At 36.9% G+C, this 24,787-nt stretch overlaps 2 protein-coding genes across 6 annotated transcripts in view; both read left to right on the forward strand.

The window, feature by feature from the left end:
- Positions 1-24,787, forward strand: part of LOC143451471 (ATP-dependent translocase ABCB1-like) — a 39,782-nt gene that overhangs the window by 8,967 nt on the left and 6,028 nt on the right. Inside the window, exons 20-25 of one of the 2 annotated variants that reach the window (XM_076952048.1) lie at positions 215-355; positions 672-828; positions 1,298-1,495; positions 2,536-2,742; positions 4,221-4,367; positions 4,657-5,649. In XM_076952048.1, the coding sequence (XP_076808163.1) occupies positions 215-355; positions 672-828; positions 1,298-1,495; positions 2,536-2,742; positions 4,221-4,367; positions 4,657-4,869 (1,063 nt within the window). In that variant the 3' untranslated portion in view covers positions 4,870-5,649. Of the gene's footprint in view, positions 1-214; positions 356-671; positions 829-1,297; positions 1,496-2,535; positions 2,743-4,220; positions 4,368-4,656; positions 5,650-24,787 lie in introns of those variants that run through there. The other variant, XR_013114858.1, reaches the window with a different exon arrangement.
- Positions 9,007-24,044, forward strand: LOC143451473 (ATP-dependent translocase ABCB1-like). 4 transcript variants are annotated; one of them, XM_076952054.1, is made up of 26 exons: positions 9,167-9,217; positions 12,104-12,195; positions 13,799-13,871; positions 13,959-14,134; positions 14,388-14,478; positions 14,588-14,721; positions 15,010-15,181; positions 15,592-15,716; positions 15,988-16,201; positions 16,320-16,502; positions 17,408-17,524; positions 17,642-17,854; positions 18,151-18,331; positions 18,581-18,754; positions 18,836-18,868; positions 18,987-19,160; positions 19,435-19,616; positions 19,876-20,086; positions 20,252-20,367; positions 20,562-20,701; positions 20,968-21,111; positions 21,432-21,588; positions 21,909-22,106; positions 22,602-22,808; positions 22,913-23,059; positions 23,231-24,042. In XM_076952054.1, the coding sequence occupies exons 3-26, from the start codon at positions 13,836-13,838 to the stop codon at positions 23,435-23,437; spliced, it is 3,732 nt and encodes a 1,243-aa protein (XP_076808169.1). In that variant the 5' UTR covers positions 9,167-9,217; positions 12,104-12,195; positions 13,799-13,835; the 3' UTR covers positions 23,438-24,042. The 4 variants fall into 4 exon arrangements, with proteins under 4 accessions (XP_076808168.1, XP_076808167.1, XP_076808169.1 ...); XM_076952053.1 differs by lacking the exon at positions 12,104-12,195 and having other exon boundaries at positions 9,007-9,217; positions 18,990-19,160; positions 23,231-24,044; XM_076952052.1 differs by lacking the exon at positions 12,104-12,195 and having other exon boundaries at positions 9,008-9,217; positions 23,231-24,041.

The raw sequence follows: 24,787 nt of genomic DNA on the forward strand, positions 1-24,787 counted from the left end.
TTGTGTTCTCCACTCTTTTACAGAATATACATTTTGTTTGAAAAATCTTAATCCGTTTAATCGTACATTGTTAATACAAATGTACTGGGGTGTTTGTTTTTACGTCGCATTATTTTCGTTTCTTACATGTACCATGTACAAAAGTAACTGTAGGACCAATCCATAACTTTTAGGCTTTGTTGAATTCTTTTACCCATATTTTCTTGTTGTATAGGCAGTCGAAGAGAAAAGCTTACTTTTACGGTGTTTCCTTCGGATTTTCACAATGTATCGTCTTCTTCGCGTATGCAGCAACCTTCAGATTCGGTGCATGGTTGGTTGAAGAAGGCCTGATGGAATTTGAAAATGTTTACAAGTAATAAACGTATTCAAGTTACAAGTAACAAAAATACCTTTTCAAGAAAACTGCTATTTAGTACCGATTCGCGCTTATCTTACGTTTAATCAACGGCAAGAGATCAATTGTAAGAGGCGCCACGAATCCTGGTCTAAATTCTGTATGAAGCCACTTCATATTTGTCATAACTCATAAGCTTATCCCAATAAAAGTTAAAATTAAAAACTTTCCCTATACGACGACGACCTCCCAAAACAATAAGAAGCAAACGTCACGCTTAAGCATCTGGTGCAACCATTGTTTGTTAATTTATTTCTGTAAAACATTTTGGCAGGTGCTTGATGGCTGTTATCTTTGGCGCTTTTGCTGTCGGCCAAACCAGTTCCTTCGCCCCCGACTACGCACAAGCCCGGATATCGGCCGGAAGATTGTTTAAGCTACTGGACAGAGAACCGGCCATTGACAGCTACAGTACCGAAGGAGAAACACCGGTAAGTATTTTAAAGAAAAGTATGCGTTCGTTTTACAAAAGACAAACGCGATGATGCCACGATGGTTGGTAATAATTAACTAATTTTGAGAATCATGATAACTAACGTGTATGGTGTTCAATGACATACCTTGAACGATTTTTCATTTACGTCACCTTTTTGGTCGCCTGAAAGTTTAGTATATTAAGTCTTAGCCAAGTGATTGCGGTCGACGTCTTTCTTAAATCTTATTTTTATTTCGCTTTCTCTTTTGCTTATCGTTGACATGTTGGACTTTGGTATCAAGATTTTAGTAATAACAGCTTTTATTAATGATGCTTACTTTAATCATCTTAAGCATATTAATATATGTTGTAGATTTATTTTTTAAAACCATGGACGTACGATTAACGTTATTCATAGCATACTTGACTTGAATTACGTTAGAGCAAACGGAGTTTGTTTCTAATTGGTTCGTTGGTTTCCACAGGATGTAAGCACCGGAAGCATAGATTTCACTGGCATCAAATTTACGTATCCAACTCGCCCGGACGTTCAGGTTCTAAAGGGTCTGACCACGGCTGTACGTCCCGGACAGACAGTGGCCCTGGTCGGACAGAGCGGGTGTGGAAAATCAACTTGTATTCAACTGCTGGAGCGGTTCTATGATCCCGTAGAGGGCGTTGTGGTGAGATTACTTTGCATCATTGCTTGTTTGATAAGCTTGGAGTTTGTCTTTTTTATTGTTACCATCAAAATCACATTCTATTTGCATTCGTTGTTCTATGAGTGACACGTCAGTGTATCAAGCAAGTTTCTGGACACGAAATTTTCCCAGTGTTCTCAAAAAAGTTAAAAAAAGAAACTCAAAGCAATCATATGATCACATTCGCCACAAAACGTTTTCGCGTCTTGGTCACAAAAATATTTTTGAAGCCGAATAACCTACTTGTGTAGTTTACAGTGAATGGTATGTGCTTGTGTATACAATATCACATCCGACGTTTTGTTTTTCGCTGAAAACGTTATCAACACCGGATATTCTGCCACATACGCATATATGCCCTTGCAGTTGTAATTGGTAAAATAACTTAAATGTAACAGTTCCAACTTGAACTGAAAAAACTACATTATAAAGTCGTCAGGGTGCGATATGTGATATGCAGTTACACCTACTTCTTTTTAAACTTGGTTACGTGACTACTGGGTGTTGATAGGCTTTTTGAACATAAGCCGCGCCAAACGTTTGTCCTTCCCTGCCTTGGAGCTACATGTGACAGCTTATGTTCTAATGTCACGTTTCCAATCTCGTGACTGCTTGGTTTGCTAAACATTAGCGGAAGGCCACGTTTACCATCAGCTTTCATTTGATTTCAGACGGGTTATTCCAAACTAAAATTACCCTAAAAGCAAAAATTTCTTTTGTAATCAGTCTGGATTAGGTTATGGTGACGTTACATGCGCAATATGCAACCATACCTTATATAGAAGTAAGTTGAAATCGCTGGCTAATAAAGTTTTTCAACTTATTCGCCTCTCAAGAAGCAGTAAATAAAGTTCCAATATACCTTGCGGCAATTGTTTGAATTCACATTGATACAATCAGTTCGTAGAAAACATGTCTTAGTTGTTTATTTTTGACTTACACAAAAGACAGTTCTGTGTAAACACTGTGCCTTTGGTTCAGCACTGTAGGTGAAATAAGCAATTCAATTTTCTTTTTTTCAGACTCTGGATCGCCAAAACACGAAAGAACTTCAGTTATCTTGGCTTCGTTCACAATTCGGCATCGTCTCACAGGAACCTGTTTTATTCGATCGCTCAATTGCGGACAACATCAGATACGGTGATAATAGCCGATCTGCGGACTTAAAAGAAGTGATTGCGGCCGCAAAGAATGCGAATATCCATTCATTTATTGAAGCCTTGCCTGATGTAAGTTTATTGATCTACATTATATTAATTCCCTAAAGGAGCCCAAACATTCAACAATAACGTGAGTCGTCGAAATTATTGTTAAAAATATGGAAATGATCATAGTCACATCATCTAGCTAGCTCTAGGTGTTTTGTATTGAAGACGGGTAAAGCTACTTCTCCAAACGTTTCCAATTAAAATGTTCGCATTTACTCAAGCTCCAGAATCGTTTTTCTTTGTATAAAATATAGTTTTTGGTGCTATCTATAGTGTAACAGGATAATCGTAGTGTGGGTACACAATATTAAGAGCCTCTGTTTAAAGTACAACATCCAAAGTTAAAAATTCAAGGAGCACCACAAGCGCACATATGGAGTATGTTTGATGTCGGATAACAATAACAAAAACGGTTTTGCAAGTAACAATCCTTATACGCCTAACTAACCTTGGTCTTACAAGTTAGTCAGTTAAGCTTCTTTTTCGTTACGTCACCATTGACGTCATCAGGAGAAAAGTAGGCTATTCCATAAATCACGTTTATCGCTTAGATTTCATTAATCCAAATAAAGCATGATACCTGGCTTGTACACCTAAGATATTGTGTCGTAACAAAGTTTTACTTTAAACCTATGTTTACCGCTTTCCTCCGCAAACAAAGATTATGTAAACTGTGCTAAATAAGTCAAACATTGACTTCGTGTTTGCCAATTGCTTTGCGCTTAACCATCCACCAGGTCGCCATGTTGACGCGCACCTGTTGTTTATTTTCTGAGTTCAGCCTTAAATCAGTGAGTTCATGCTAGACTTTTGATGCTTTGGGTGAGCGGTAAAGGTCCGATACGTAAAAACGTTTGCTGTTCAGATACGGTTGTACATGTTCAAAAAGAATTTACCGTTTTTGAACGGTTCACGGCCGATTTTTTCCCTTTCCCATCAATTTTTTTGTATTTGTATTAAGAGACATTTTTTCTGCGATTTTCAAGTAATTGCCAATGTTAATATTTGCCTTCACTCTGGAATGGAATAACCGAACTATGCGCTTTTAAATGAAAGGTCACTGATTTTTGATAAATTTATATTTAAAGTACATAAAACTGCCATTTTAAACTCACACGAGAAGTGATATTGATTTTGCTTCGAATATCGAGGCTATAGATCTTTTGACAAATTAAAATTTCCATATTCGATTACCGATAGTTTTTTCAAAATTAACGTGCCTTTCCCCAGCATGCTCTATACGAGAAGCGCAATTCATAACATCAATTCCAAAGCGTTATTAAGGTTTGGTTTAACATTATCTCTTTGGTATTCGGAAATTGGTGCGGTAGAAATACAGGCATGTACCGTACATTTAAGTACATCATGTACATTTACATTATCACGCGGATGCTTTTCCCAAGGGTGCATAAAACAGGATTATATCGCGTTTTTAACATTTGAAGTTATTTTCATGAATAGATTCTTTGCTTCATAAACAGTCATAAATGTTTCTACAGGGCTACGACACCAACGTTGGTTCCAAAGGAGCGCAGTTATCAGGTGGTCAGAAGCAGAGAGTGGCAATTGCTCGTGCCTTGCTCAGGAATCCTAAAGTTTTGCTCCTGGATGAAGCCACATCTGCCCTGGACACTGAAAGCGAAAAGGTACTTAATGGTTTTTGTCTTGTACGAAATTTGTTGTTAGGGTCAAGCCCTTACAAGATTCCGCCGCCGTTTACTTATATGTTGTTAATAATTTACTTGCATTGATTGGCGTCGCTTAAAATAATAGGAAGATTGATATTTAGGGCAACAGTTTTCTCAGTTCTGTTCTGTTTCTCAGTTCTGTTCTGTTCTGTTCAGTTTTTTCAGTTTCTGTGCTGTTAGCTGTAATGCTTAACATTGGACCTGAAGTATAATTACTAATTATCTTTTCAATCGATCTTATATTCAGATCGTGCAAGCAGCCTTGGATGCCGCCAGTGAAGGTAGAACTTGCATCGTCATCGCTCATCGTCTGTCAACCGTCAAAAATGCTGACGTCATAGCGGTGATTGAAAACGGGAACGTTGTGGAGAGCGGCACGCACAACGAACTAATCGCATTGAAAGGGTCGTACTTCAGTCTGGTCAATGCACAATTGCACGGAAAGAAATCGGACGAATGATGCCCAATGGTCTTGTACTTGTCTTGAACTTGACAGTCTCAACGTCAGTCAAAGTTTACGTGTTTGATGTCCCGCATTCAAAAGTTACTATTTAAGTTTATTGCTGTTTTTTTTCTAACGACTCATTGAAGCCTTGGTAAAAATGTGACTTGTACACGTAGCTCAAGCCTACCAAAATTATGTTGTTTCATTGAAGGAAGTTTTGATAATAATTTATGCTGTTCGTTTCTTATGTCCTGACTTGCAAGCACTCATAAATTTTGTAAACGTTTATGGGGTTGACTTGTATGACCCGAGATAGGCAGGAAATGTTTATTTGCTGTTCCTAGAGTACAGTTACTGGTATCTTTGTTCTTCCTAGTGAAGGTGCAGCACGCTTTTACTTAAAAACACTTGAGCTTTTCCGTCATTGAACTGACACTTTTACATATCGTGGAATGTGCTGCTTGGCTAATCCTCTGTAAGCCGTGAATCTTTCATAATTTTCGACGATTTTTGAGGCGAAAAGTTAGTTAAAATTCTTTACCGTTGTTTATCGGTAGCAACGGTTTTCATCAATTTATATCAAATTTTATCATATTCATAGTAAATAGTGGGATGTGTATGTTTGGATGGTGTGTATTTTTGCATTGCATTTCGATACATCCGTAGTCTGCATTCCTTACTGTAATTTCAAGTTACTTCATTGTGCATGTGATACTTGGACCCTAATTTTATATGGTCATTTAGAAATTCATTTCTCACTAATCTGATGCAATACAACCATATAATTCTTCAAAATTCGTTATGTTCACTGATGGTAAAGCCAACTAGATGGATTGCAAAGTAGATCATCAGATAGACGTGTTCTTGATCGAACAAGCTGGCTTATAATTATAGATGGGACATTTGGGACGTGGGAGATTATTAATAGTGCACTATTCAGGCAATTTCGTGACTGACTCACTCTGTGTTGCAAAACATCGCATGCCCAGTCGGTTTATTCTGGGTTAGTTTTTATGTAGAATGCACGCATTGCTCCATTGAAGTTTTCCACGCATACTGGGTATAAACTGCATTGATTGTCTGCGCTTGGTTAAGTAAGATCGTATAACGACAAACTTTTATGGCAAATCTCTTTCGATTTTTATAACCAACACCGTCAGCCTATTGTTAGAGCGTCGTTTGATCGCAATATGACATTTTTGAAGTTATGTAAGCGGCTAAGTGAACTTTATACAGCGTTCTTCCTTTGGCCAAAGGCGGATCACGTGACTTCATTCCCTTTCGCATTGTTAGTTTTAGTTTTGTGACGGATGAAAGACTAAGGATGTAACCTGAGAAATTTTACACGCATCACAACCGACCGACTGGCTATACTGTACAGGACAAACTAGGCGACACCACGTTCCACATAAGAAAGATTGCAACCGCCGCTAAAATGCGACTTGTTATCGAAACAGTAAATGTGTTTGCGGAAACGTTTACGTGAGAGGCAGGAATATCTGCGAATATAGTTACGAGCTTTATCAGGAAGCATTTTGAATGTGTACTGTGTCATGTTCGTTTCATGAAACCTTTCCTAATTGTGTTGACAAAACAGCTGGATTTTGGCAATTTTATTGTTCGATAATTTTAGGATAGCTACTGGGAAGCAACCTTGACCAGTATAAGCAGGGTTGCCATACCGTCCTTATTTATAAGATTTGTCCTTATTTTAAAGGTCCGTGTCTTAGAAAATATGTTTGTCCTTATTTCTAAGATATGTCCTTATTTTCACTTTTGTCCTTATTTTTAGGGCGGAGATGGGCACTTTTGTCCTTATTTTGGGCATTTTGTCACCTTACGATACCATTTTGTACCAAAAAGATACCAAAATTATGAACATGCAGATAGTGTCTTGTTTTTTTTTTTTTTTTTTTAGGAACATTGGTTGCTTTCTCTTGTTGTACACTGTTTAAGGTGGTATTCCTCGTTCGTTTTCTAGTCGTCCTTATTTTTGAGTTGAGACTGATGGCAACCCTGAGTATAAGTATAAGAACTTGCCTTGACGATAACGTTGTTGTTTCAAGTGTAGGCCTATATCAGAACCTAAGTCGTTTTTAAAATTTGTAATAGTATGCCGCAAGTATTAAACAATTGAATCTATTCTATTACGCATAGAAAAATCGTTGACTCATTCAGATTTACTGTACCATGGTTATTTTATTGTGTTTTGCGGCGATCCGAGTGTATTGTATGTTTATTGCGTGAATTGTATGTTATATATGTTATAATTTAGGCCACTATTACAAGCTGCAGAAATTGACGTCTAAATTGGCATAACTGTCGGTTGTAGCTTGAGGCGATAAAAGCACATGTGTCTCACTTGGCTATCAACTAAATTTATGTTTTAAATCAAATCGGGCCGTTTGTTACACAAGACCTAACTTATGCTCATTACCGAGTGACGCCTCTTGTGGTCGTCGCCAGTGTTAACATTGTACACTTCATATTCTCTGTTGTAGAGTTATGCAAACTAAAACTTTTTTGTCGAGTTACAAATCGGAAAAATCATGATACTTAAACTTTTCGGTGATTTCCTGTGGTGGTTTCTTCGGAGAATTTCCACGTGACATCATCGGGCTTGCGCAACAAAATGAAATTTGCTTAATACGCTTCTGATTGGCTGAAATTGTTTGCAAAGATGTGACGAATTGGGTCTGGGTCACCAGCATGCTTTCCAAATAAGGAAAAAGCCGGTGTTGACAGCGGATTTAGCTTTGTCATAACTCAACGAAATTTTTGCAAAGATAAATATCTATGGTGATTTTTCGTTATGACGTATCTATCGTTTGCTTTTTTTGTTTAAATCCTGAGTTGTATGACAAAAGGTATTCTTTTACACGTCACTCTCCTCACTTATTTCAAAAAACTCCCCGCAACGTAAGGGCAGCATGATAAACAAATAAAACAAGTCCAGTTTGCTCGTAAGAGTGTCACGCGAATGATGTAACGGCTTCTGTTTGACCAATTGCATGTGTTTCCGCCAATCTCGTTGCATTTGGCTACTAAGCAGCATCCCATGTCACGAAGTCGCCCAGTCACTGCTATTTGCATAAACGTTTGAGGTTGTAGAGAATTTGTGGAAACTGCCACTTTGCTGGGTTTCACATCAGGAACTTAATCTAAGCTTATAGGCCTATGTTTATTGAAATCATCTCATGTCAAATAAGTTTTTTTTTCCTGATATTTTCAACTCATAAAACTTGGTAGCAACAGTAACAGCAAGTGAAGTGTAGGCTATAAAGCACAAAAGAACTCCATATTTGGCGATATTAAACGTTTTGTTTTTACTATTGTTTGGTTACTTCTCGTTCGAAATGAATTTACCATTTTTGACAAAGGTTCTTGGCCTATTTTTTGCCCTTCCCATCAATTTCTTTTTTATAAAAATGGCAGCTAATACTGGTCTGCATGCAATGCAGAACTTTGTGTTGGTCGAAATGTCAACAAACTGAATAAAAACTTCCTTTACCGTTGTTTAAATACTACGTCACAAAACGCAATTGTTAACCAAGTTTATATTCCATTCATCTACATAAAACCCAACCTTACGTCAGCTTCTCTAGACAATGATGCAAAGAGATTGTAACGCGGTGATTTTTAGAAACTTTGTGAAACGAATTAGTTAACTTGTACAGTACAGTATGAACAGTGTTACAGCACGTTTCTGTAACGTTTGCATGATGCAATGGTCGTGCCGCAGGCAATAATGTGTTGTGGTTTTATTTTGCCTTTTTTGAGAAATAAAGTTATTTGCGATAAAACTATAAAATCAGACCTTGCAAACCTCATGTCACAGTTGTACTAGTACTACTACGTAGAGTAGAAGCAGTTGTGGACAACTCGTATGTGGAACGATGAAGCTTTGAGGCAACTATTCGATACCGATGTGTTGCGAGAGGAAACTAATTTGTTGACTTCAAGCTTGCTGGCTGTAGATGTGCTTGACCAGTTTAGCGCTTGAAGCATTTGCTGAATGCTTTTCATATAATGGTTCTGTTAGGTATTGCAGGAAAAGAGGAGGCAGTTGAGAGCTGGGTTCTGTTGTTCGAGCTTTGAAACACACAAAACTAGGTTTGTTGTTAATATTTTACACAACGATATACCGTAAGTTGGTGTTACTTTACACTTACAGCATACATCCTCTGATATCGTGCAAATAAAAAATTGTTAATCTGTAATTTGTCATCTGTAATTGGAAAAATATGAATGGAGACGCCACAGAAAGCGATGGCACTATGTTCAAAAAGAACCGGGTCGGTGATGTCACTCCTCCACCAGCTTACGAAGACACAATAGCAGAAGACAATGTCAAGGTCCAAGTGTAAGTACTAAGTAGTATTTCTAGCTCGTGTAATGTAATTACAGAATTCACAATATTTTGTGTTTTGTTGAATATATTTAGAAACAAACTATCTTGCTGTTCAAGTGATCAACCATTTATGGAAACTAATTGCTAAGTTATTATTAACATCAGTTTAACGGAAACCACCTATTATAGTGGGATAAGTATAAGTCTGTGCTAAAGGTGTTCCCTACAAGAACAAAAACTGATTGCGTTTTGTAAAATATTGGGTACTGTCCATTACGGATTACTGTATAATGTTTTGCGAGGAATCTGCTACAGTTGCAAATACAACAACCAGTACCAGTAGAAAAGTTTTTTTTTAGGTCTTTCCTTTGTGTTTTAAGATATATCATTAGAAATTCGCTACCGGAAAGTAGTTTAAGCAGAGCTGCTTAATTTTTGAAGCGTAATTGAATCGATAAAAATATCAAATAGGTTTACAACAGATGAACAGAATAACCACAGCCGGACGTGCGAAATGACTGCTTCTGTTGGTTTACCTTTTCTACATACACAATTTAAACGTTAAACATTTTATCTTAGATTGTTTAACATATCAAATATCGATTGTACGTAACGCGTGTAACAGATGGCAACTATCTCTGTATGCGTTCTATATAGCTTGGGCTACGCAGTCCATGAAAGGTCTTTGAATTATTCAACGAAGCTAGGCGTCTCCTCTTTTAAGATGCGTTGTGTTTTGGAGTGAGTGGGTTGAGAAACTTCTGAAGCGAAAACTTGTCTATCGCATCTGACATCTTGTAGACTGTAGAGAAAATTAATTTTTGTTTGAAGTTTAGTTAGAATATGAATGATAAGTTTCGGTGGACAGTGGGCTAAAGTAAGCTCTAAGGTACCTGTACCGAATAAGGCCCACCTAACACTTTTTTGAAAATAACTCAAGAACCATAAATGAGAATAGACTAAAAAATCGTATTGTATTAGTGAGGGTATATGACTACAACATATTCAAACCACAATAACTGACAACCCCTCAAAAAAATTTTATAAAGAAATTAAAAATTCCAAAAAATGGGCCTTATTAGGAGCATAGGCTCCTAATAAGGCCCACCAATTTTGTGAGTATTTTGATTCAAAACATAGTAATAGACAACATATAACATTATTAGAAATTTCACATTTTAAGTTGTACAAACATTTAAAAAGATTCCACTAGGCGCATCAAAGTAATTGCAACAATTTGCCAACTGATGACTGGAACCACTCTTGAAGTCTGGACATCAATTAGCCAAGCATCTTGTATGGGCCTTATTAGGCGCATGTGGCATCCACGAAAAAAACGTCACATTTTTGTCATCAGAAAAGTTTTAGCAAAAAAACGTGCATTATCCTTTTCAATACTAAGTTGGTTGTTACATGAAAACTTCAGCCGGCAGACAACAGTTCATTTAACCGGCCAAATTCTCACTTACTTTTTTTCTAAACTAACAAAACCACCTTAACTGCAAGTATCAAATTTTTGTTGTGCTCTAGCGAATCGGTTGATCACGTGACAAGGATGAAATCTGGTAAACCATCATGAATTTATATTAGTTTTTATGTAGGGACAAAATCTTTTATTTATTTGCACGGGTTTGCGAAATATGAGCAATGGGCCTTATTAGGGACCGGGCCTTATTCGGTACAGGTACCTTACTTCTTGTTGGAAAACGGCAAAGGCGTTTTTGTTGCTGAAAGTCAAACTCAAAGGCTATCTTTTAATCATGCAGTGATTTTCAGCATACGCTCCATTAGGCATACACCAATTTTATGTATGAGTGTATCGCTATAACCGTATGTAACTGTATGAGTGTATCGCTATAACCAACATCCACAGAACTTGTAAATAAACCGTTTTTATAGAGTTTTATTATTCTTCGCTTCAACTATGACTCTCTTAAATAATCTTCAACAACAATGCCAAGTTATAACGCTAAGTTATACCAACGTGACAGTTGCATATGATTTTTATTGATGCTTGTAGACTACGTATGATTTTTTTAATTATTCAAGATTAGGTTTTGCTTTCAAAAAAATGACGCCTATCTATAAGAATTAAGACTATGCTCTTCATAGCATGAGGCCAAACATAGTTTACAAAAAAAACATCTTAGATTTTCTTTCACCCTACTCACAGATAGCACTTTTTAACAGAATTTTGTTTATTAAACATGAGCTTTCGTCGTCAGCTTTAGCTTGCTTCACCAAGTGTAAGATTACATAATCATAATATTTATAATGCATAGTGACGTGACTGGGCCAGAGGAAATGCGTTACTTTCCCATTATTTAGTCATAGCGGAAAAGATGGGACAAATAATAGAAACAACGATTTAAAATGTTGTTTTACCGATGACTTCCCAAAACTCAAACGTCATGACCTCTACGTGTTGTGTAAACATTAATGCTTTAATTGGTTAGATAAGTGTTAAAACGTTTAGGTCTAGGAACTCAACATTTGGCAAAACGTCATGAATGGTCGCTGGAATAGGAAGAGTTGTTGAACGTGTCTGTAGCTACAAGTGCCTTAGCTTATCACATTGGTACTTCAATACAGTACTTCTGAAGTATTTTGATAGCCAATTAGCAACGTAGCGGCATAGCCTACTTTGTCTTCATGGGAGTAAGACAGGATAACAGTAGTAGTACTACCGATATAAATTTCTAGTCTTTTAGTTTGCCTAATCGGAGTAGGCTAGGCTAGTTTTTCATTTTAACAAAGTAGGCGTAGATAGTGAAATAAATAATCTCCCGCAATCTGCAGGCTTTTTAACTGTCCAACCTGGCATTTTGTTGAGTTAATATTTAATCTATACGCTAAGTTGACAAAGTGTCATTGCCCATGGTACCAACCCATGAACAGGAGACAGACCCGGCACCAAGCGTTCAGGACCCTTCAGACCCTTTGCTACTACCAAGTGTTATAGTAGTTGGTTGTGAAACTGAACCAAAAGGGTAAGGAATTAAGTTGTACCAGGAGGCTGCTAGCTTATTAAGATGTGCATTATTTCGTTGTCATGGTTGTTTACCTGGTCATTCTGTTGTTACTGTATTAAGCATAGTTTTAAATGACCAAACTTTAGATTTATGGTATGGTATGATAATTAATCTATATCTTCAGACTGAGGAACGTCTTTGCACGACTTAAACTCAGCGATAATTCCTCATTGCTTGCGCCCCGGTTACTGTGCTAACCTTTGTGTAAGTTCCGATTGTCACACATGTTTTATTTTGGTTTTTTGATTTTTTATGTAGGCTAGCACAGTAGAATCCACTTAATATGACCACACGCTTTATACGAACATTTTGGTACAGTTCCAAGTTTTGCCATATAAATTTATCCCGTTTGCTATGACAAGTCTTCGGATATTATGACCACTTTTTCCATATCTTTCAGGATTTTGCAGTTTTGGTTAATGTGACCATTTAAATATTATGACCAAAATGGTCTGGTCCCAAGGTGATTGTAATAAGCAGAGTTTAACTGTAATTAATGCCCGAATTTAACTGTCCACCAGGTCCACCGAACTGGAGCAAGTGTTGTTAATGCCTTGCCCCAGATCATTACAGCAGTATGATGCCACTGGGTATCGAACACAAACCACATTTGTTGCAAGGCCAACGTTCGAACCACTCAGCTACCATGCTGACTATTATATTAATTACTTTGTTATGTGTATATAATATCCTACTGACGAATTTTGTGCAAAAATTAGCCTTTGACTCAGATTGCAATCCATTATTTTAAAAATGTATACACTATTAGACCACTACATTTGTACTTTGCACACAGAGTTAGTGCAACATACCTCTTTACATTGTACCTTTGTATTAGACAAGAGAAATGTGTTTTGAATGCCTTTTAAAGTTTGTACTTTGACATTTGCATATTTGAAAGAAGTTATTGAAAAACTTTAATTAATTTGTGTTACTTTAATGGTCGTTATTTTATTTTAATAAATAAAATACCTATAGTAACTTACACTGATTTTGACCAGGAATGAATATAATAGGCAAAAGTCATTGTATCTGCATTTTTCATAGGATATTCTGATCATGGCAATCTAAAGGCATGCTGCCTATTTTTCAAAATATTTTCCTTTTATAATCTGTTCACTTGAAGGCCTCATTGAGCCCTCACTTAGGTCACAATACAGGGTTATGGCCCACCGGCAGCTGTTTCTTTTGGTACACATAATGCAGCATGTTTTTACATTTCCTTTTGTGCATTTTAACTTAAGTACTGTACTACTAGTGGTTGTGTTATCTTTCATAATTGTACCACCACAGTATAGTTAACAATTTTGCACATTTAAGCCCATGGAGCTTAATTGTTTTTATTCCCATTCATTGATAAATTATTTTTAAGCCTGTTTTCTGATGCTGTATCAAGCCTGGCAGCATTTTTTCGATTATCACAATCATTGGGGAAAAGTAAAATTCAACAAAATGAAATAATTGAATTTAAAATATTATAATATAAAATGGTATACGAGATTGATTTATGTAGCCTAAATTATTGTCCCCTATTTTAACAACAAACTTTATTAACTTGCAGAGTTCAAAATGGAGAAATTCTCGAAAAAGTAAAAAAGATGAAAAAAGACAAAGTGGTCAATTACACCGAAATTGTATGATTGATTTGTGTATGCCTTTTCCAAAATTACTGTTTATATTGTATATATAACTTTGAAATAAATGTGTGTTTTTTTTTTCAGTTTCGCTATGCTGACAGCCTTGACTACTTTCTTCTTATCATTGGTACAATAGCTGCTGGCATCCATGGGGCAGCATTACCCGTCATGTTTATTTTTTTTGGCGATCTCACCAATGACTTTGTCATGTTCGGGAGCTTGCAAAATGCGAATTTAACTGCGAATTTAACTGCGAATTTGTAAGTTTTGTATTTTTTGTTGTGACAACTTGTATACTTAAACTTATTATTATCATTAAATGGTAATAGGGCACTTGATCATGCAAGAATTATATTTGGAACAGATTGTGACATTGTTGCCATGGCATAAACCTATGTATCATACCCATTAAGTTTGTTATACTGCTTAGTGCTTAGTTTATTATGTGTGCGTCCTAGGCCCTACCAACCACAATGCCACAACTTATTAACCGTCAAAAAACTTTTTCTGTAGGACTTTTTTGGACTTTGAATCAAAGGCTACTGACAATGCTATATACTTTACAATTCTGGCAATTGTTGTCTGGGTGTTTGGAGCAATGCAAGTATGTGTGTAAAAGTCTTCAATGCTTTGCGAAGTCTGTGCTCACATTTTTGAACGCTCATTCTTGAATGCTCTTTCAGTGTATATATAATAGTATCATTTCATTTCAGGTTACAGCATGGATGATGCAAGCCGTACGCCAAACAAAAATGATCAGAATCAAATTTTTTCGCAGCATTTTGCGACAAAACATAGGTTTCTTTGACTTAAACTCAGCTGGAGAATTGAACACAAGAATGGCGGAGTAATTGATTTTATAATTTTTACCAGATAAAGAACTTTTAAATTCCATCGCATATAGTAAATTGCTATATCTTGTGCTATATTTGTAAAATTTTTGTGTCATATGCGTGGTATCATTAAAAACTTTCTTGCTGAACCTACGGTGTTGAATAACATACAGCAAAACATATTTATACTGTATATGCAATATAATGCAGCTTTTGATTACTCTACATGGTGTTCAGCATGCATTTGCTTTGTATTATTGTTTATTGCCATTATTAAATCAACAGTTGCTTTTCATTTCTAGTGACATCTCTAAAATTCAAAATGGAATAGGAGACAAAGTTTCACTTGCCATTATGAATGTTGTGCGTATGTTAACTGGCTTAATTATTGGTTTTTTTTATTCGTGGAAGTTGTCTTTGGTTGTCTTGGCAACAGCCCCTTTGTTGATTCTCTCTGCTGCGGTTTTGTTTAAGGTGACATGTTTAAGTATTTTAATATTCTTTTCTTCCTTTTGCTATAAAAATATATTTTAGTGTTCAATATTAACTTACCCCAACATAGTGATGATGCTTACTCAGGACTAAAACTTAAATTCTTAACGTTCAGATTGCAGCATGTGTAAAACTTGTTCAAGGCTTTGTGATGATGCAATAAACTCGTACGCGATACTAAAAGTTGATCTATATTGTTTTTGCATCAAGTAGCCAGTTTTAATGGCTAATACTTCACTCATTTTTAGATTGATACAGTATTATGGTAGTAGCAGGATACAAGAATTAATTATAATTAATTCTTATATATATATAGAATAAAATAGTATAATAATTAATAACCACATTTAATGTTAAGTGAAATGTTTGCAGTGGAATTCTTTATTTTTCAGGTCAGTGCTAAGTTCACGCAGCAGGAATTAGATTCTTATGCAAAAGCAGGTGCAGTCGCTGAAGAAGTGATCTCATCCATTCGAACTGTCGTCGCCTTTCACGGCCAAGAGAAGGAATGTGAAAGGTATGCGAAGTTTGCCCTCATTTATTAATTGCTTGTCAACAACGCGGATTGAAATTGTTGGATAAATGTTTACAGGTTCAGTGATTTCACTAATTTTCGGTATTTCTAACATGCAAATGTTTCTTTGTATATTTTTACAAAAGCAATACTTGGGGCATGAACAATTGAACATACTAAGTCAAAAAGTTTCGTATATATTTATTATATAATTCTGGATTTACAAACATTCCTTGCTGACAGCACCCTTGCAATTTGCTCATGACAATTTCAGGTATAACGAAAATCTGGAAGAAGCTCGCAAAGTTGGCATCAAAAAAGGCGTCGTCAGTGGTGTTTCCATTGGCATGTTGTTTCTGATCATGTTTTCAACGTATGGCCTTGCCTTCTGGTATGGTTCAACTTTGGTCATAGCCGGCGAAATTAACGTTGGCGCTCTGCTTACTGCTTTCTTCGGTGTTCTGATTGGGGCGTTTTCCTTGGGTCAGGTGAGGATTAGTTAAAACTGTTTTCCTTCTTCACATCAGTGTAAATTGCGTTCACTGGTTGCTTCCAGGTAGTTGTAGTGGTGATGTTTTTTGTAATACTTGATGTATGTGCTCTAAGGCTGCCGCCAATATTGAAGACTTCAGCGCTGGAAAAGCAGCTGCGTATAAAGTATTTGAAGTCATTGATAGAGTTCCACCAATTGACAGCATGTCTGACAAAGGCCACAGACCCGATAGAGTGATAGGGGAGATTGAACTGAAGAATGTCGACTTTTCTTACCCTTCCCGTTCAGATGTGCAGGTTTGTGCCAGCAATACTTTTAGCAATAACAGAATGAAATTAACTTTATATATTTTTTTAAACATAGTGCAATGTTATTCTGTGTCTTACTATACGACAGTACACCCGTTGTTAGTTTTTTCCAATATTTGAAAATTGTCGCCTTGATTATCCTACTCTTTGCGTGGAGTTAATATGGACGCTCGTGTAATGACGTTAGTAGAATTTAAATCTCACCAAATGAATGCGCACACACTCAGATTGGAACTTTAATCTTGTGTACAAAGAGCAGCGGAACATCGTAGACCTAACCGCTTTTGTGGTCCACAAAAAACTTGCCATTCTCGGCATTTGGTTCAAAGCGGGATCGGCCAAGCTGAGTTTATGTGCAGTAGTCTGATAGATCGTTCCATGTGTGGTGTTAGCTAACTACACCTAATACTGTACTAACAAGATAAAAATAAATCCATTTCTTAACATGTTTCTCAAATTGACAGCGCTGGGTTTTTCGATGGTCACTTAAATAGTAGTATTCAGTATAAATGAATAGAAAGAACTGATCGCTTTAGCCAGGCATTAAGACAATGTAATCCTACGTATAGGGCCAGACTAAACTGGCAAGTGTTTGCGGTCTTGTGGAAACGGGAAATGGCGGCTTTACAGGGGTTCGGTTGCGTATAAACAGTTAAGAAAACGGTTTTAAAAAGTTTTTTAGGCGACCGGGAGTTTCATTGCTGCACTTTGTTGCTTCAAAAATCGTGAAGAAGTCAACCGTCCGTAAACGCCTAGTGTACTTGCTGCAAAAACTGTTCTAAACACTGTCTTTTTGATGATGAAATCTAAATCCGTGCGTTTTTATCAAATGCAATGACGCTATGATGTTAGCGTACGTATAAAATGCTTATGTAATGCAATTATTTTTAAAGGTTTTACACAATGTCAGCTTCACCGCCGAATGTGGCAAGACAACAGCACTCTGTGGTCAAAGCGGCTGCGGCAAAAGCACGTGTGTTCAGCTTATACAGAGATTCTACGACCCACAGGTAGCACACTTTCACTTAAAACTTAAGTGATCTATGAATACACAAACTTCAAAACTACACACAGTGTGGATTGTGGAAAGAGTTTTTCATAATATCATTTCGCTGATTTGATTTCAGAATGGCACTGTTGAAATGGATGGCGCTGATATTCGAACTTTGAACGTTCGTTGGCTTCGTGAGCACATTGGCGTTGTATCGCAAGAACCAATCTTGTTTGACACGTCTATTGCTGAGAACATCAGATATGGACGAGACGGTGTCACCGATGAAGAGATAGAAGAAGCCACGAAACAGTCAAATGCTTATGACTTTATAATGAAACTACCAAATGTAAGCGAAATTGTTATTTTTATCCCATAGCTTTTGATGTATGCAGCGTTCTGCTGTACAGTGACATCGTACGGTGCTTGTCATGAAAGTGTCCAATTTTGTGCTGATAAAACTACTATTACACATGTATGCATAACGGTGAAGTTTTTGTTTCAGATATTAACACGGTTGATTCGGTTGTGTTTCTAAGTACAGTAGTGTATTCACTCCTGTAACTAATTGACTATAAAAACTGTCACAATTTTCTTGAACATTTGACAGTTTTAATTTATCTCGGGACTTCTTTGTATGTTTAGAAATTTGAGACACTGGTTGGAGAAGGCGGTGCACAAATGAGCGGAGGACAGAAACAGCGAATCGCAATCGCTCGTGCCATTGTTCGCGATCCTAAGATTTTACTTCTTGATGAGGCCACATCTGCTTTGGATACAGAGAGTGAATCTATTGTGCAGTCTGCGTTGGATAGAGCGGCTGAAGGTTAGAAATGTAACTTCATTGTCTGTTGTGAGTCAATCAGTTCAAGTCGTGTAAAACTGCCTGATTTTTTTACCATGGGTGTAAACTTTTTTAGGGGATTTATTTTCCTTTTTACCTTCTCTTTCTGTTCTTTATAATGCATGTTGCGTAGACACAACTGATTGTGCATTGTCAGAAATAACCATTCAAAGCATGCTACTTTTAACAAGCAATATTCTAGCCATTGATTATGCAGTTTGTTTATTACAGGACGCACAACATTAGTCATTGCTCACAGGCTTTCCACCATCCGTAATGCAGACAAGATTGTTGGGTTTAGTGAAGGCAGAGCTGTAGAGCAAGGAACTCACGAGGAATTGCTCCAGGTCGAAAATGGAGTTTACCAGAATCTGGTCCATATGCAGAGTTACAGCGCAGAAGAAGGTAAGTTCCGTTTGTTGCCTATTTATTGCAATGAGTAAGATGGCAATTGGAAATACTTATATTTGTATTGATTTCTTCCAGGTGGTATACACGGTGTTGACTACAAAAAGAAAGGTAATTGTCATTTTGGGCGTAGTCACAACTTAAAGTATTATGCTAATGAAGATAAATCTTCAGATTTAAAAGTTTTTCAAAAATTTTTCAAACTTCGGAAATTATTTCACTGAAACAGAAGAAGCAGAACAAGAAACAAAGAAGAAGCTGTTGAAGAGATTAGTCAGTGCCACGAGCATCACTTCCAACAAGAAAGATGGTGACGCTGATGAAGAGATTGATGAAGATTTACCTGAAGTCTCCTTTTCGAGAATTCTCGCATACAACAAGCCAGAGATTGGATATATCATCAGTAAGATTTGTGCCGGAATGGTCTCTTGCCTGAACTTAAATTGGGAATCTGTCAAAATCCAGTTTTTGGTTAAATTCCAGTCTTAGCCTTTTGCTATAGCTTGCCATAAAATTCCGTATTTTGACCAGAAATTTTTTAAATTTTCTTGAAATAACAAGTTTCAAGTGTTTTACGTGAAGGACTTTATTTGAAATCAGAATGTGTTTCATGTCTTGTATCGGGATCACATAATCAACAAACAAAACAAATATTTTAAACAATTGTTACATTTCAGTCGGATGTTTTGCGGCTGCGGTTAATGGTGGTATACAACCGGTATTCGCCATTCTCTTTTCGGAGATACTGGGAGTATTTAGTGGTAATGAGGGTGACGCTGTAAAACAAGACCAAGTGATTTTGTATTCACTTCTCTTTGTTGCCATGGGCGCGGCTGCATTTCTTGCTAATGTTGTTCAGGTACACTTAATTTATCTGCACGAAATTAAATGCTTAAAAAGCTGTTTGGTGGTTTGATTCGTATCTGGCATCTGTCTTGATGGCCGCACCCAGCTGTATGATGCTTATCATAGCTCTTACTATCACCTGCTTTTTCATTGCTATCTATGCTTTAAGTTATCAGTTGCAGCATTTTTGTTATGTGTATACGTAATTGTTGTAGACACAAAACTTTGAGCAATTAACATTCGTAGAAGTTGAAAAACATTGCGTGTTTCAGATGTCAACTTTTGCGAAATCGGGCGAAGAATTAACTTCGCGGCTTCGTTTAATGGGCTTCAAAGCTATGCTACGCCAGGAAATGGGATACTTCGATGACCGTTGGAATAGCACAGGGGCTCTTACCACACGTCTAGCTACCGATGCTGCAAAAATGCAAGGCGCGACTGGTGTTCGGCTGGGAACTGTTATACAAAGCGTTTTAGCGTTAGGTAAGAATTTGAAAATCTTCAAAATGAGGAGCATTATTGTGCATTTTATTTTTTTTTTACTTTGTTAGATTGTGTAAATTTAGTTTATATTAATTACACTGTTGAAATTTCCTCTCGAAAGTCTGTCTGGATTTAGCAATTACTAAATTTTTTTTCTGCTGACAGGTGTTGCCCTCGGCATAGCTTTCGCTTATGGATGGCAGCTTACTTTGTTGACACTTGCCTTTGTACCGTTCATGGCCTTTGCTGGCGTGCTTCAGGCTCAGCTTCTGACCGGTCAAGTAAGTGTTAATCGTGTTCAACGCATAGCAATATTGGCGAAGCATTATTTAATCATTTTAAGTTCTATTAAAACTAAATGTACATGCTTAAGAAATTTGGTCAGCAATTCTGTCTTCTTGTAACGGTTCTATAGTCAATGTTATCCTATAGTTAGCGATGTCAATGTTTTATTTTTTTTCATAACTTTCTTTAGTCCGGAAAAGAGTCAAAAGCATACGAAGACGCAGGACAGATCGCGGTAGAAGGCACACTCAATATCAGGACTGTGGCGTCTTTGACGCGTGAGACAACTTTCTATGAAAACTACGCCAAGGCAATTGTCTTTCCATACAAGTAAGCGCTCTCATAGCATTCTTATCTAATGACTATCATGTCTAGTGCTTGCTGATAGAACTGTGGAAAATAGCCTCTCACGCAAATGGAATTTATAACTGGAAAATGACACAGAAAATAATGGAAAACATTATTTTTGTAAACATGTTACTAATTACGTAACAACCTAACGTCGACAAAATGGAAATCATTTCAACTGCTTTTTGTAAAAGCAACGAGAATTGGTTTAAAATTTGTGCGCCCCTTTAATTCATTCATTTTAACAGAAAATCCATTCGCAAAGCTTATGTGTACGGGATCACTTTCGGTTTCTCACAATGCATTGCTTTTTTCGCTTATGCCGGAACATTCAGGTTCGGTGCCTGGTTAGTCGTGAATGGTCACATCCAGGATCCCGAAAACGTATTTAAGTAAGTTAACTATGAAGTTACGCCGAAGATTATGCTCAAGACCCAGATTTTTAAATATTATTTTTGTTTCCAAGCCGATCAGATTCTTTGTGTTTCAGTGCCGTGTTTCTAAGGAAAATTCTGTATACCAAAATGTAGCTAATGTAACTAACATGGCTTATGCAACCAATGTAACTAATTATTAACTGCATTAGTTACATAAGCTTCGTTTTGGTATTTAGTAGATACAATAGTTACGTTAGCTGCAGCCTGCAGTAGTTACATTAGCTGTATTTTGTAGGTAGAATGGTCATGTTTCTAATGTCAACTTTTATGCGCAGAGTGCTTATGGCTGTCATATTTGGTGCCTTTGCTGTCGGCCAAACCAGTTCCTTTGCACCAGACTACGCCCAGGCGAAAATATCAGCTGCCCGCATGCTCAAGCTTCTAGATCGTGTGCCGTTTATCGACAGCTACAGCACTAAGGGAGATTCCCCGGTTCGTGAATTATACGAAGCGTTTTACTTCGCGTTATTCATGAAATATTTAAAATTTTATTGCGCGGTTGAATGAATGACTTACGTATTAATCAACACCTCACATATACGTATGCTTAGGAAATTAAAACAGAAATAATCCTGTTCCGTTACGATTCATTGTGATATTATCAACTCATATGACTTAGTATGCATGTTGTGAATAGGCTTTGCTTTCGCATGTTTTGAACATAGCCAATGTATAGGCGACACAATACTGAATGATATATTTCTTCAACTTGATGCTAAAAGTAGTAAGTTTTTCGTTTACGAAATCCACAGAAAGATTTCAACGGCAGCATTGACTTTCATGACGTCAAATTTACATATCCCACTCGACCAGACGTCCAAGTTTTGAAAGGTCTTTCAACGGCTGTTCGTCCCGGACAGACAGTTGCCCTGGTTGGACAGAGTGGATGTGGAAAATCAACTTGTATTCAACTGCTTGAAAGATTCTATGATCCAAGCGAGGGTTCAGTGGTAAGTTAAGTTTTAAGTTATTAAAATGATTTTTCTATATTTTTTTTTCTTTCTGTTTGTGATTTTGCTTGTGTATAATTATGACAGTATATTGGCGTAGGAGAGAGTTTTGCAGATAAGTTGTTTTCAGTTAAATTTTCGATCCACCGTTGCTGGTTTTTTCGACGAAGCTAGGGTTTGATCTGTTCAACTTCAAGATCGTTTTACGTTAACGCAAGAATTTAGGACACTGTTATGGTCACCTAGGCATAAATTCTACAAACTGGCCACATACGGGACAAAGTAGGGTTCAAACACGTTCTTATTGAGACCAAAATGAGAAATAGTTATTTCAGTTCTGACAGATTTCGTCGAAATCGTACATTAAGAGTAATTTGCAGGTTCCCAATGTTTGCCATGCACTGTCGAATAACAGCATAAAACATTATTGTGCATTCTACGGAATTAACTATAGCATTTTGTTTTCGTTCTCACTACGGTTTATGTTTACTTCAGGCTTTGGAAGGTCATGAGACCAAGGAACTTCAAATTTCTTGGCTTCGTTCACAATTCGGGATCGTCTCACAGGAACCTGTTTTATTCGATCGCTCAATTGCGGACAACATCAGATACGGTGATAATAGCCGATCTGCGGACTTGGAAGAAGTGATTGCAGCCGCAAAGAAAGCGAATATCCATTCATTTATTGAAGCCTTGCCTGATGTAAGTATTTCGGCTATTAAGCAGCTAGCACTATGAATATTATTTTTGAGCTATAGGTTGCGTTGTATTTAATGTCATTAAGATGATCATAAATGTTTCTACAGGGCTACGACACCAATGTTGGTTCCAAAGGAGCGCAGTTATCAGGTGGTCAGAAGCAGAGAGTTGCAATTGCTCGTGCCTTGCTCAGGAATCCTAAAGTTTTGCTCCTGGATGAAGCCACATCTGCCCTGGACACTGAAAGCGAAAAGGTACTTAATGGTTTTTGTCTTATATAAAATTTGTCGTTAGCGTCAAGCCTTTACAAAGCTCCGCCGCCGTTTTAGCGTCACATTGTAATAAGAAAATTCAGAGTAATTTTCAATATTTTTACTTTTTCAAATAAACTTTTTTAATTTAATATTCCACCGATTATTTTCCAGATCGTGCAAGCAGCCTTGGATGCCGCCAGTGAAGGTAGAACTTGCATCGTCATCGCTCATCGTCTGTCAACCGTCAAAAATGCTGACGTCATAGCGGTGATTGAAAACGGGAGCGTTGTGGAGAGTGGCACGCACAACGAACTAATCGCATTGAAAGGATCGTATTTCAGTCTGGTCAATGCACAATTGCATAAAAAAGAGGAATAATACTCCCCAGTTAAAAAATTTGATGCACTAATTGTGAAAAACTCACATGATTTCACAAGAGTTCTGTTTGTATAAAGCCCAGCACTACAATTTAAGTGCCTGAAGATGCGAACGTCATTGCTACAGAGGTGTAAGCTTGCGTATTACATCTTTCTGATTTTTTTCCGCCTGTTTTTGAAACTTGTTCTTTAGCGATAGATACTGGTTTCAAAACAGATCATAACAACTTCGTGTTAAACAGTTTGATGTTTATGGAAACTTCTTCCAGGCACCTCTCGCTGTAGCATTAGTTTTTAGGCCATTTAGCTTTTTTCACAACCGTCGAGTAGTTTGTTCATAAACTTAAGTAGGTATTATTTAATTCATGTGCAATGGCACTGTTTAACAACAAACTGCTTATATGTATACACAAAAAGTAGTCGTTCTTCCATTGCATATAACAAGTTATGTTTTCTAGCAGAATTTAATGTATTTTACTGATGAAAAGTTCGTACCTCATTGCATTAGTGGTTTAAGTTCCAGTTCTTTGTAGAGCATGTTCCGCGCCTATTTCCCCATTCACCTACTGTATTGCGTTTCTTGTATACTTGGTATGTCGGTATTAAAATATCTGCTTTACTAGAGATACGGTGTTCATCGAAATGATTTCGAAATTACATTTTTGGATAGGCGTTTAAATAGACCTTTTGGTATTATCTTATCACCTTTTTGGAGGTTGGTACAATTGGCTGTTACTTTGAGAAAGATGACTTAGTTCGCTATATATGTAATATTGTTGATTATAATGGTTTTCCCAGAACAGAAGACGATATCCAAAACATATATGTAGACAAAGCCAAGTACTGAATATTTTATTTAGTTTGCCATCACTGGCTTTGTGCAAACAAAATGTGTCAAAATCGTATTGCGCTCTTAGGGCTGTACCTGATCCCAGTTTACTAAAATTAATATTGTCATAAAGTTAAAAGTGTCGGGTCAATAGCAAAGTGGTTAGAACGCTAGGTTTGCGATAATGAAGTCCGTGTTCGATACCTAGTGGTGCAACCATTGTAGCGCCCTTCAAGCAAAGCATTAACGACGCTTGCTTCAGTTAAATGGTTCTCATAAACAAGTCAAAATTCGGGCAATATGATAGAAAAAGTTAAAAGACCAAATAAAAATTCTTTTTGTTGCCAATGATATTTGCACAGGGACTAGCTTTGTAACTACGGGGTTTAATCGATTAAGAATCCTGGCGGTGCAAAGATTTTCCAAATCAGCAAATCAGTGCAAAGATTTTCCTCAGTTCTAGAAGAAAGTTTATGACTCATGATAATATAGCTGATGTGTACTTTCTGTAGGTTGTCTAAT

This window comes from Clavelina lepadiformis, chromosome 4 (assembly GCF_947623445.1).
Source record: "Clavelina lepadiformis chromosome 4, kaClaLepa1.1, whole genome shotgun sequence".
NCBI classification, from domain to species: Eukaryota; Metazoa; Chordata; class Ascidiacea; order Aplousobranchia; family Clavelinidae; genus Clavelina; species Clavelina lepadiformis.